The 13,651-nt window shown below is 39.8% G+C and overlaps 3 protein-coding genes across 3 annotated transcripts; 1 reads left to right on the top strand and 2 right to left on the bottom strand.

The window, feature by feature from the left end:
• Positions 1-42: 42 nt before the first annotated feature.
• Positions 43-6,840, bottom strand: LOC132263486 (alpha-tocopherol transfer protein-like). Its single transcript, XM_059763269.1, has 5 exons — positions 6,650-6,840; positions 1,515-1,674; positions 1,353-1,447; positions 584-1,000; positions 43-518 (listed from the first exon to the last, which is right to left on the bottom strand). The coding sequence occupies exons 2-5, from the start codon at positions 1,651-1,653 to the stop codon at positions 288-290; spliced, it is 882 nt and encodes a 293-aa protein (XP_059619252.1). The 5' UTR covers positions 1,654-1,674; positions 6,650-6,840; the 3' UTR covers positions 43-287.
• A 1,135-nt stretch (positions 6,841-7,975) lies between these two features.
• Positions 7,976-8,958, top strand: LOC132261820 (uncharacterized). Its single transcript, XM_059760816.1, has 3 exons — positions 7,976-8,166; positions 8,430-8,603; positions 8,695-8,958. Exons 1-3 carry the CDS (start codon positions 8,088-8,090, stop codon positions 8,907-8,909), a joined length of 468 nt encoding a protein of 155 aa, XP_059616799.1. The 5' UTR covers positions 7,976-8,087; the 3' UTR covers positions 8,910-8,958.
• Positions 8,959-9,777: 819 nt separating this feature from the next.
• LOC132261819 (tetratricopeptide repeat protein 17) lies at positions 9,778-11,361 on the bottom strand. The gene is made up of 2 exons (XM_059760815.1): positions 11,177-11,361; positions 9,778-11,115 (listed from the first exon to the last, which is right to left on the bottom strand). The coding sequence occupies exons 1-2, from the start codon at positions 11,285-11,287 to the stop codon at positions 9,814-9,816; spliced, it is 1,413 nt and encodes a 470-aa protein (XP_059616798.1). The 5' UTR covers positions 11,288-11,361; the 3' UTR covers positions 9,778-9,813.
• Between the last annotated feature and the right edge of the window lie 2,290 nt (positions 11,362-13,651).

Below are 13,651 nucleotides of genomic sequence, written 5' to 3'. Positions count from 1 at the left end.
GCAGCTAATCTTTAGATCAGGAATAGCAGAAAAATAAGAATGTTAGAGGAGAAATCATATTTATTGAAGAAATAAACACTCTTGGACCTGAGATTTCCCAATCGCTATTGTTCCCTTGCAAATTCTCATGTTGCCATTAATTGTATTCATGTCACGAAGGTTATGCAGTGGAATTGCTTAAAGCAAATCATTGTGACTAAAGAAAATCTACTGCACAATTAGAGCCCCGAGAACCGAGGCTAGTTTTTGGAATATGTTTCCTATCGCACGTTTAAATTCTGAGGTTGTCACGCCAAATCCTCAGTCGGGATATTGTAGCCGAGCTGCACAAGCTCCTTGAGCACCTTATCGTTGACTTTGAGGCTGTCCAACCAAGTGTTGTAGTTGTACTCAGCCATTTTCCCACCGTAACGCTCAGGCAGGTGAGCTGGCAAGATGTGCTTGTGCAGAGAAGACATGTCGTTCCCGTGAATGAAGATCTTCTCCTTCATGTTCTCGTTCAGGAATGGCTTGAATACCTGCAAATGGGAAATTTGTACTGTTTTAAAAACTCCTCTTAAACCCCACAATGATGATTACTCACTTGGAAAACCGCGTCAAAGGCCCAACTCTGATTCACGATGTGGATGGACGTCGTTCTGACCGGCATACAAGTCACCATGAGGGCGATCATCTTCTGTGCCACGGAGGGACTCATGTGCCAGCAGTGATTGAGCGTGAGGCCCTCCAAGTCGAAGACACCCACGCCGCCCACCACCTGCGTCTGCGGCTCCATGGCGCCAATCTCCAGGATGATGAGCGTGGCGCGAAACAAGTCGTCCAACGGGATTTTGGAGGGCTTCCAGTTGCCGACTTTGTAGAACATCAGGCGCCGGCCGTTCTGATCTCGGTATGGCGTCACGGATACGATGTCGTCCTCACCGATGGGACGCAGCGTCATGGGACGAACAGAGGAGTACAATTCTGTGTGCTGCTCTCGGAAGGCATAGTAGCGGCAGAGCTGGCGAGGAGAGAGAGAAGTTAACATTCTTGCAATGGTAAAAGCATCCATTGCGTCCATGAATGTTTGTATGCCAATACTCGAATTGCATACAAAGGTGTATTGCAAAATTGCTCGTTACTCTTTTCCTCATTTTCTAGTGAACGCTTCTTCGAGGGAATCATAAAAAACGTTACAAATGAAATGCATTTAGAGAATGTGTAACAGCAATAATTAAACATTTTCAATGTCTTTATGAAATTCTTATTACTCATTTGTCGCAAGTTTATTTCAGGCTTCAATTAATTTATTGCTCGATTAATTCTGCATGTCTCTCGCATTTGAAGTTCACGATTGAGTGAAATTTACTCACCAATTTGTACGCATTATCCACACGGAAAAATCGCGCGCGTAGGAATCTCAACAGATATTCGTCATCTGTGCGATGTGGAGTGCAAGTGCCTTTCTCTGCAAATCATTTAAAAACCATGAGTGTTTCAGGGCTTTGGACTGATCCTTAAATATTTTCTCTAACCATAAATTAAGTCTCTGAACTCCTGAAGATAGGTGCACACTTTGTCTGAATCCTCGCCCTGGCGATAGGCCACTTCTTTGATTTTCTCCGGCAACTCTGGATTTAGGTCCAAAATGTGAGCCACTTCAACTGCTGGCATTTTGTACTGATCGGAAGTTCACTGGAAAATGAGAATGGTAAGTTATTATTAATATTAAATTATTCTTCAGTATATTGTCTTCTAAAATATGATTCAAACATCTTTCAGAGCACAAATAACACGCTAACGTATTCTTTGACGTGCGAGTGTCTCAAAATAAGTTTCAAATTACTTGGTATTAAATTCATCGGCAGAAATTACGCAAAACTCGATAATTGAGTGACTAAATAGCGTTCTTGTAGAATGTCTTAATAACAGTGTTTTCAGAGCCAGAGCCAAGAAAGCTATTGAAGAGATTAACCGCGACATAATTCTAGGTCAAGAAATACTCCATTTGAGTAGCAATTGCACATTTTAAAAGCACAGTCAAGGCTCAACACAGTGCAGTGCTTGTGGCCAAGCAAGGTGTAGTTTGAGGAGAAGAAAACCTACATCTCGTGTGTCACAAAAAGTGCAGAAAAGTGACTTGCCTTGAACGCAGAAAATACCGTAAATTTTGTTCTACATTTTCCATGATTTTCCCACTGAAATTGAGAATGTTCTCACTATTGCAGAGCTATTGCACAACGTAAAATTTCGCTCAGAAGCAGCACAAATGCATAATGTATGTATGTATGTAAGTATGACAGAGTTTTGAAAGCTTCTCAATTTGGAGTGCAACTATTGCAACACACTAAAATACATTGGTCGTGATCAAAGGCACTTTTTTCGTCTGTAAGAATTTCAGTATAAATACCAAATAAAACACTCTTACAATGTCAACTTTTATCAAAAAGATGTGACAAACATTATGTTGCACCATATCAAATATATTAGAAAAATAGTCAAAACTTATGCCTATTTCCCAATGGCAAAGTGTCTCATTTATCTTTTGAAAATATATAATTAAACATTTTGTGCACGGCATTGAAATTTTTGCGAAAGACATTTGCGGAAAATTTGTTTAAAATTCGAAGAGATGAATTGATAGGAGACAACGCCTCAAAATGCGAATTAATCGAATAAATAGTATCAAACCTTGTGCAAAATGTTGCAAAATTTGTGTTTTATCTCGATTGTTTTTGGTAATGATTGAGAGTGGAGAGCATTGAGGAATTTCGGAAGACGCCTACTTGCTGGCACGTTTCCGCAATCATTCAGACTATGGAGTGAAATTATCTCAAGGAAATCCTCGCAATTACCATTATAATTGGATATTTCCACAGAGATTTCATGTCTGTTTACTGACCTTTTGCATTGAAGAGTATTTATTGCCAGTGCGTTAAAACACCGGATCATCTTTTCCTATCAATTTTCCCCATTTTGGGCACAATTTCTTGCATAATTTCCCACATTTATCGAAATGTGAAGTAAAAAAAAAATCGTGGGTGGGTTTTGACCTTTTATGGTGAACCTGTAGATTTTTTAGACCTTTTCACGCATGAAAGAAGAAATTTTTGCAGTGACAATGAGCTTTTTTATGTTCATAATTTCAAGATCATGTGCAAAAGTCTCTCTGTTATGACCGAAAAATTGTGTATCGCAAATGAGGCTAAGTCGATTGGTGTAAAAGTCGCCCTTTTTACAGGGATCGTCATCAGTTTATTAGGAAATTTTTGATATTACCACAACACCAAAAGAAGAGAGAAAACGCACAACATTGAAAAATCATGATAATAACAAAAATCTATTAGAGAAAAATGCTAATTCCTCTTCGCGTGTCTCTTTTATATGCTTCTCTTCAATGTTGCCAGAGAGACGCACATTATTTAATCGCATACGATTTTGATTCTTCCAACTCGATTGTTACGCTCAAAAATTATTGTAATGTGAAATTAATATGCATGATCTGATGATATTTTGTCAACGGATTTTCGGAGTGAAAGCGAATATGGACGAACAAGAGACAAATGCAATTGATTTTGCTTGAAATATGCCTTGCATTACTATCAATTATTCAATAATAGAGCGGATGAAAAGAGTGCTTATTCGATAATAAATCTCCTTGACCTGACTTGTGTTAAATGATTTATGATTGTGATTCATACAAGACTTCTTTTTTCCTGCTTCAGTAGCCAATGAACGCTTTTTATCAATTTTATAGCAAAATTAAAGTTCACGTTCGCACTAAATCATCGTGATAATATTGTCAAGTTTTTCAGCACGAAATTTTACGATCCACTTTAACACTCATTTTTGTGCTTTATGGAGAAAGATTATAAATCAACATAATGCCTATTGATTTTTAATTTCACTTCCAATTTTTTGTCGTCACAATCCCACTATTTTTTTGAAAAAAAAGTGCGTATTTTTGAAAGCTCACTTTTGCTTTGTGATAAATTTCCCTTAATGTTTGGTATTTGATTTCTCTCTAAAAGCTGTTGGTATAAATTAAACACGAGGAAAATTCAAAGTCTTTCATAAAAATTGCTAATTGACTCTCTTTCTCAAGATATTCTTGTGAAATGAGTGTCTGGGCTCATTTCTTTTCTATGGGCGGTGGAAATCTGAATGACCAACAACTTGTGGTCATTTAATGGCAAAATTATGGAATATTTCATATGATATTAAATAACCATGCTCATACATTCATTCATGATAATCGTCATGTGCACAAATAACTAAACTTTTGTTACCCATATTTTTTGCTATTTTTCAGCTTCAATTCCTATCATTTCAATCTGTCAGTTATCCGGGAAAGGATTGATTGACTTCCTAAAGTCACCATAAAAATCTCAACATTAGCACAACAATTCGCCTGCCTCGCACGTGTCTATTTAGCTCTTTTTCTGATAATGAACTTGAATAATGACGATGACTTTCAAGTGGTTCAATAAGAAGTGCCCTTTTGTATGCGCGCTCTTGTACATGTGAAGATCTACGCAGCAGCGCAATGTCAAGAAACTACACATTGAGCGCATTGAGCAGACCTCATGCGACAAAAGTTACAACATATACACGTATGATGGGAAAAAACGTGCTATATCGCAAAAATACCACCATTTATCTCATCGCTTTTCTGCTCATTCATAGAGGAAGGCAATTGATCTTTTTTTTGCGCCTTCCCAGAAACCAATTCGCCTTGAAAATGTCTTTTGCTCTGAACCTGCACTGAACAATGCATTAAGCTGCAAAGAATATCTGAGAGCAACGCTTTTAAAAGGGATCACATGAGATTTTTGAGGCTATTCCAAGGTTTATTGTGTCGGTTTCCCTTCTTGTTTATAGTTTTGAGCTTTTTCGTGACTTCAATTAACCAAATTAGGTTAAATGTGTATGATTTTTAGGGTAGTCTGCAACCCTGAAGTGTGGGAATCTTAGGCATATCTCTTCATTGTATATGAATAAGAATAAATCTTAAGACTTTGTTCAATTTCTAAGACATGACTAAAAAATGTTGGTTTTTCTGGGCGTATCTAAACATGTTTCTTCTATTGTGTTAATAATGAAACCATGAAATCAATACTGGCATAATTTGTTAATTTCTAGCGAGAGAATCGTAAATATATATTATGTCCAAGGTAAAATCTTGGGCAAAATGCTGCTAATGCAAATCTTTTTTTGGCACTGCAGTGAAAGGAAGCGTCAACGGTCTTCAATCCATCATTCCTTTGATAGCCTCGGAACATGTGGCGACTTAAAACAAAGATACTTTTGAAAGCTTTGGTGATTGTCAGAGTGTTTAAAAATTACAAACACTAGACAAAAGATTCATTTATCTCTTCTCTCACAGAAAAATTGCACAATCTGTCTGAAAAATTGCATTCACATGAGAATAGCATGATAATTGTGTGGATTCCTTGATATAAAGTGTATTGCAGATATGCTTATAGCAGAAGTGGCAATATAATGGGAAAAAGGTCAGTGCCGCGCATAAATGATTGTTTGTTGAAAAATATTTTACAATCGATAAAAATTCTCAGGATACTTTTATCTTGGCATGCCAAAATTGTTACATGTTGTTCAAATAGTAAGAAAAACTATAGAATTGCATGTTGCATGAGTGAAAACTGATAAAATGACACTAGCGGAAAATGGCAATCACTATTTTTAATCACATAAAGCGTATTGTCTGTGCTGTAACGTAAATCTTTGTCGTCAACGATTTATTGCAGAAGATCTCTTTACTTTTGCCATTTTCGTTCTCCTTGAGATTCTGACGCACTCTCATAAGGAAGGTCATGCCTTCTTTACTTATTATTCTACTAATTCATTTATTTTTCAACCGATAAGGCGACTTATTTACTGATAAGTTTGATCAAACGTTTCTAGCTCAATTTGTTTAGCACATAAATCACTCTTTCTATAATCTCATAAATTGGGTCTCAAGATGAAAGGTCATTTTTTACGTTATTTACTCTTTTGACTATCAATTGATAAGTGCACTCAATTGATAAATATGGTCAAATTTTTCTAAGTTTACACAGAGGAACGGATTGTTTTAATTTTTATGTACATTATGTATAGGCTTATCATTAACATCAAGAAAACCATCAATTTAACACCAATATTCTGCAAAATGCAACTGTAAACAACTTATGTGTTAATGAGAAAAATATACATAAATGCAATTTGTTGGCGATTTGATTTATCATTCGTCATTGATGTTTCATCACTTCCACATTATAAGAGACTTTAATTTCCCCTTCCTTGCAAAATGCACAAAGCGGTGTGAGACAAAAATCCGCAATGAAATGCATATGGCGTTCTTTCTCAATGTTTGGCCACACTTCAGCTCCTCCCGCTTCCTGGCCCTGCCGCAAATGTGTATGAATTCTTTCAAAACTGATCACCGCCTCTCGTGGTGTTACAAAATGTTTGACTGCTGACCATAGAGAGAAGCAATCTGATTCAAACAATGATACTTGTGTGCTCTGGCGCACTTCTTTGGACGAACTCTCACACTCAATATTCAATTAATTGATCAACCACTCAATGACACCCTATTTGCTATTGTATACGTAAGCGCTCACGCATCTGTGTGCGTTGCAAAGGTGCAGTTAGGCTGAAAAATTACCTCAGTTTAGATTAATCGAGAGTTAGGCACACAATATTCTCTAATATTTATGCTTGTCGTTAGGAAGAAGTCAGCGCGCGTCTTCCCTATTCACTGTGATTTTTGGCGCGAAAAGTCCCACACACGAAATGCGAATTTCATTCACTCAGAGCAATTCTCCACGCTCAACCACTCTGTCCAGCTGCTGTACACTAACTGATCCGCGAGCGATGCTCGCTGCCTTTAATTCCCGCCATTGCCTCGGCAGACATTCGCAACAATAATTGCGTAAAGCGGCAGCCACGCTCTGTGCGTCACACGATGAGACCTCATGAATCTTCCCGAGAGTCAGTAGAACAGCGCTTGTGGGATGAGATGAGCGCCACTCCTTTTAGGATGATATCACAGGAGCAGCGTAAAGAAAACACTTCATCTGAGAAGAGAATTATTTGCTAACGAGGCTCACGAGCGTAGATCCTAAATTAGCAATTCTATTCGATTGTCGATAATTTTTTGTCGTTTTACTAAACATTAGAAAATTACTAAACTATGATAATTATGATAATAGCCCAGGAAGTGATGAGATCAGATATTTAACTTTCAGATCGCTGTTTGTTTGATGCAGTTGATGCTCTCTTTTTGCTAATAATTCTTATCATTTATTGAGAGGAATTTTGGTGATTTATACTGTTTGAGAGGTCATGCTTTCTGTAACGTTTACAAAACGCGCAATAATTTATATTAAACATTTTATGGAAATTAGCAAATTTAGTACTGGTCATCGCAGTTTGAAATCCAATCATATTTCGCGCCATCTACTGGTTATGCACGGTAATAACAACAAATTTTAGCATTCAATGTGTTTTGTCTCGTTCATTGCAGAAGTGATTTTCACATTTACAATGATTTATGGGGAAGAATGTCACTAACATTAACTATTCTATCATTCAACTGGTAAAAAGAAGAATGATTACACTTGAAGTTAAAACTTTTAAGTTAAGTGATTGCAAAATCTTACAATTAGAAGAAACTTTTACATTAGATTATCTGGATATGTTCGTGAAACATCATAATTCAGATGCTTCAGTTGCTCCACTAATAAGACAATGATATCCTAGGCATATATACATGGCTATCTAGATAATTATTATATTCATAAAATTAATCTTATCACGCTTATTACTTTAAAATAAATTGTGAGCAAACATCAGAAAGCATAGTGTTCGAATACACATTGAGGGGCTTTGAATGGAAGGCGCGCTGAGAAATACTCCCTCCACATTTCTTACCAAGGTTTTCTTGTACATTTTGCTGAATGCTCGAATTCTTCGATAGCCATGCCAGCCGGGTAGAAGCTCAAGAAAATTTCCAGTGTAGTGAAATCTCTGACAGTCCAAAGCAGCTCTCTGACGATATACTTTCATATTTGTTATATTTTATTATCTTTAAGGACACCACAATGCTAAGGAGCAGATTTATCAGTCTAATCTTTACCACATCTACTGTGATAGTTCTTTTCCAATTACACGTGGCGGAAGGTAAGCCCTTTTGGAGTGTTCTCAGGTTCCCCTTCTAATTGCTTGTTCAAGTCTCTCTACCATGCTCCCATTTTCACGCATTTTCACACAGTTTTCTTTGCCTGTAGCTCCACTTTTAAGGCTTTTTGGCTATATTGAGTGTCTTTTAGAATGTATGAGGAGGAAAATTGCTGTGAAATTGGAGAAAATGTGACTCAGAATGGGTGGTGCAAGGTCATCAAGTTCGTATCTAAATCACATTTCTCTTTCGCTCTGTCGATCAGGAATTCTGCGACGGTGCTATCAATGCAGATCTCGGGGCGATTTGGGCAGCTGTAAAGACCCTTTTCGGTTTAATGCCACACAAATCGAAGACGAGCGAGGCATCACAGCCGTGCCCTGCGCTTCCGGCTGGTGTGGCAAAGTGATTGAGGGCACAGGCAGTTTTCGCGAAGACGGTGAGTCACACTGTTGAGAATTTAATTTGATGTTTGTAGGAATTTCACTCCCTTAAACTCTTATTGATGATCTCATTCTCTTCTCGTGCAGATTACGATGTCGCGACTCAACGCATGTGCGTCCAAAGAGGTCCTTCTGATTCTGAGGATCGCTGCGCCTACACAGTCTTTAATCACAAGAAGGTCTTCATGTGCTTCTGCCAAGGAGATCTGTGCAATTCTGCACCCCAAAGCACTTTCAATCACTTTACGATGCTCCCATTGATGCTTCTTCCCGTGCTGCTGGCGAGTTACCGAAACAGATAGAAATTGCCGCTGAGATTATATGTTGAATGAGACTAAGAAAGGTTTGATAGCTAGAACATTTGTACTTTTATTACATATGGATTACGGCTAAAACATTCTAAACAATCCTCCCACATAAATATCAGTTGTCTTGGGGGCAAATGAATGGGGACTAAAATGAGTTCAATGGACAGAGCTGCAGAGATATTCGCCGTCAGAGAGCTAATTATGTATTTACAGGTGAAGATTTGCAATATTTTCAACCATATCGCCTTTATCGCATAGGAAACAAGTGAAAATGGCTTTTGGCATGACTTAAAGTAACATTTTCAATAACAAATTGCAATTAATTTAGCAATTTGTCGACAGAGTTGAGAATATTGAAGCAATTACTAGATAATGATGCAATTTTCATAGTTTTCAATGGTTTTCAAGATCTCTCACAGCATATTTTCTTCAATATTTTTTTATCACATTTTTCTAATTTTTGGAAGAAGTTGAGATTTTTAGTGACCAATATTAGAATTTCTCATTATACTGTCATAGATAAGATAGATAAACTAAATTAGAAACAATTTAGAAACTACGAACAAAAGACCAAATAATGCATAACATATCACATTTCCTCTATAATCTACGTACGCATCAACTCTGTCGCTAACAATTAAAATAAAACTTCCAACTTGATCTGCTAATGACTTTCACCGTATTAATAATTTTACGCCTGACTGGGAAGAGACTATTGCAAGTCCTCAAGCCCTCATGGCTCTCTGGGGGCGCCAAGAGAACAGCTCTGGGGAATCACGAGACACTTAAATAGAGAATGTGTGTGAATCCATCCGCGAGACATCACAGTTCCTTCACAAATGAGCACATTATGTACAGGCGCCGAGGGGAGACTCTATGGCACATCATCCGGCAGAAGCTACGGAGCGGCTGCCCGGGAATCGCTGGGCGGAAGGAGCTCGGTGCCATTGAACAGACTTTCGATGTCGTCGTCTCCAATGTTGTCCACATTGAGCTGCTCGAAGACGCCAATTGTGCGCATATGCGTGTGAATCAGCTCATTAGCGTGCTCGAGGTACGTGACAATGAGGTCCACGCTGAGATCCCCGGTCTCCAGCTTCATCTGGATGTCCGACACGAAGTCGCAGAATAGCACGGGCTCTGATGAGCCGGCTGGATAGCGCGTTGAGCAGTACTGACCGCGCTGATGCAGTTCACTCGCTTCATCACGGTGCTGATCACCTCGCGATGTCAGTGGCGCTTGCTCTTGCAGCAGCTTCTCTAGAGACTCCTCCAGCATGTGCTTTCGCTCGTCGTAGAGCTTCAGCTTGTCAGACATCTCTTGGAGGATCGCGGCGATTTTCAGCAGCCGCTTCTTGATGTACTTGAAGCACACCATCGAGTTGCGGATGTGTGTCACTTTGTCCGACAGCGAACCGTCTAGACTTCGCGCCGCCTCGTAATGCACCAGGGAGCGATTGAACTCCGAGACAAGGACTAAGGCGTTGGCTAGAGCCATGTGGTTCTCCGCACTTGGCGCATGATCAACAGCCGCGGCGAGAACGATCACAGCATCCGCATGTTTGCGCGAACGCTGCAGAATCGTGCCCATGCTGAGCAGTGCTATGTCTTTCAGGTGTCTGGGCGCCAGATAGACACCTCGTCGAGCGCACTCCATTGCCTCTTGTGCATTTCCCTTGGAGCGCCAGTACAGGGACGCCAATGTGTGGTACCTCCAGGCATACGGATCTCTCCGAAGCTTCGTTACCAACATGTTCCCGAGATGGGGATTTGAGAGCTCCAGTCCCAGCAGAAGCAGCGTCTGCTCCACGCTCATGGACAAGTTCTTCCGATTGTGCATACCATCGAGGTGCTCAAAGCACTGCAGGGAGAACGGCAAGGGCAGAAAGTTTCCACATCTCGGTACTCCGCCCTCAACGAAGGTCAAGGAATCCACGTCAGGCTTATACAAGCGACTCAGATACGTCTTTGTAGTGACGGAATTGAGCAAGTCACTCTCTTGCAGGAAGTACTGGACGATGCACTTGGTCTGGTACATAAAGTCCACAGTGTAAGAGTCCACATGATTGATCTTCATCCGGAGGTCAGTCTTGATGTGCAGCAGTTCAGCGTACAGGGAATCCACCAACTGCTGATACTTGCTCTGGTTGAGGAAGGCAATGAGGTCATCGGGGCGCCTCAGGAAGTACGGTGAGTCCACCTGGAGAAGGGAAATCCTCAGAAAATAGTCCATGGTCAGACCATCTAACCTCAATACTCACCTGTGCCTGGATTTTGCCCTCCTTCGTCAGTAACCAGTGATTCGTGGCGGAGATTACGAGGAAAAAGTTGACAATGAAGAGACACGTCGAAATACTACTCTCCCGTAGCATTTTTCCAGCTGTTTTCCACTGTTTCTTCGCGAAAATGTCTCTATTTTGGTTTTCCCATTCCAACACTCACACGCACTGTCATGCTATCCAGTCAACACTTGCATGCCTGAAATGAAATGGTATGAGTTTGAATCTCAACTGCCACAGGGTAGGGCGATTGTTCTGCGGAGAATTGTTGAGTGTGTTTGTCTGATGAAAATAAGATAATCCCACCATAGCCGCTGTCACACGCACAAGAGTCTCATGTTCTAATCTTGTGCAGTGGCCAGCAGCTGCATTGGGCTCTTAAGCACAGGCAGCGATGAAACTGAAAAATAAGTCGTGAGAAATGTGGGAAAGGCGATTGGAAAAGTGTAATTTTACGAAAAATGAGCGTGAGAGAGCAATAAAACATCTGCACATTTCCTTATTCTCCCCTTTCTTCTTCCTTAGACTTCTTTCTATGAATGTTTTCTTCCGCTTTCTCCAGGAATTTTGTCAACGCCAATTAAAATTCCCACTCACTTGAAATTTCCACCATTCATGCCAAGGACTCAATCCCGTGAAGAAATCAGGAAAACACGTCCTGCTCACGCACTATTTTCTGTGCATCGTCCTCTGTGCCAGTGAGGATGGGCGGGAGTGTATTTAAATTATTAATTGCGGCTGTCCAGTTTTGAATAATACACGCCACACTGTCCACATATGGTGAATCGTTTCATTTCTCACACAGTTCTTGGAGTACAACGGGTGGCGCATTAAAAATTCACACATATGATTGTAAGTTGGGTGGGTATCTGGGAAATATTGGAAGGCGGCCAGTTCTGATCCAATTGTTTGAAACTTTCTCGAGTCCGCGGGTGTCTTTCAAATACGCTCAATTATGCATTAGCCACCGCAACAATTTCGACTTTTTCAACTACAAAATAATCCTCCGGCCACTTTTCTCCGCGCCGTAATTGTCTGGTGGGACACTCAAACTGTGAGAAATCACAATTTTATGCCTCGAAAGTGGCTCCTCGTTCCGCGCGGGGGAGCAAGTCCTTGCAGCTGACGGTGGACGGAAACAATACTGAGGAGATTTAGAGCAGGGCGAGGGCTTTTATAATGGGAATATCGGCGAGTGACACTAAACCACCCGCTCGTGGTGCTCGAGGAACGAGGTGGTGATGAGACAAGTGGCAGCCGAGGAGGCCAAGTCTCTCACCTGAAATATTTATGTTCGTACATGTAGTCCATGTAATGAAGAAGAGATATTCCTTCTTCGTCAATCTCACCTGCTATTTAGTCATTATGTTAAATAATCAAATGCAATCTAATCTATAACATGGTAATTCTGAGTAATGTGACTAAGGTCTCTTAGGCCATTCACATATGTATAAAACTAAAGCTTCAATAGTACAAAATGACAGAAAAATGCAATGTTTGGAAAACCTGCAGTAGATTTTCGACTCTCATCGCTCTTCGAAAGCATATCATATAACCCGTGTTGTAGCAATGTGACGGAGACCATTTGAAGCATTGAAGAGTGCGCGAGGATCGATGGGATTTAAATACTTGTATGGTTGTTCCTCTCCCTTAAGAGATGCGCCCTGCATGTAGGGTATTCCACCCACAGAAGGCAATCCTCAATGAAAAGTTGGCTGAATTAATCATACCCCGTTAGTCCCGATTTAAAGCTAAAAAATATGTTTTTCTACAACATTATTAATTTGAATAACTGGGTAGGTATTGTTTCTTGATATCATCAATAGTACTTTTGGGGGTGGAAAGTCGGTGAAAATGGCGGTTTTCTTGCAATGGAAGCCAGTAAAGAGATGCAAACAAAGTATTGTGGCACTTGAAGGGAATCCTTGGAAAACTCTAGCTTCTTGTTTCATCTATAAAACTGAGGTGAGGATAAAGTGCTTCATATTCACACTGGTAAAGTATTAGACGAATTATTTGTTATATAAAATGGTCAATGATATGCACTTGCGCCATATGACTGATAAGGAAATTTGCAGGAAACATATAATAGATTTTTGTTGAAAATCGAGGAATAATTATTAAGGCATGAGAAAACAGCTCAATTTACACCCACACCTAGAAGAACTCTCGGAATATGGCTTCATGGACGTATCAAATATTAAATCTCGCACCATCCCCGACCAACGTGTTCACAGATTACCTTCCTTCGCCTCATGTCTCAATGTCGCTTAACTAAAGTCACCCTTCATGAGGACAGGGAGAATGCAAAAAATAAGTGGGTAGCAAAACACTGACCTATGACTAGGTATTTTGACATTTAAATATCATAATCAATTAAAGTGAGAGATAAATTGAATTACAGTGTTGTCGAATATTGATCTATGGTATACTTTTAGAAACATGTTCTTAGTCACT

Source organism: Phlebotomus argentipes, unplaced genomic scaffold (assembly GCF_947086385.1).
Source record: "Phlebotomus argentipes unplaced genomic scaffold, Phlebotomus argentipes genome assembly contig_15, whole genome shotgun sequence".
NCBI classification, from domain to species: domain Eukaryota; kingdom Metazoa; phylum Arthropoda; class Insecta; order Diptera; family Psychodidae; genus Phlebotomus; species Phlebotomus argentipes.
Note: the sequence above shows the minus strand (reverse complement) of the source record. Positions and strands in the feature narration are given on the sequence as shown.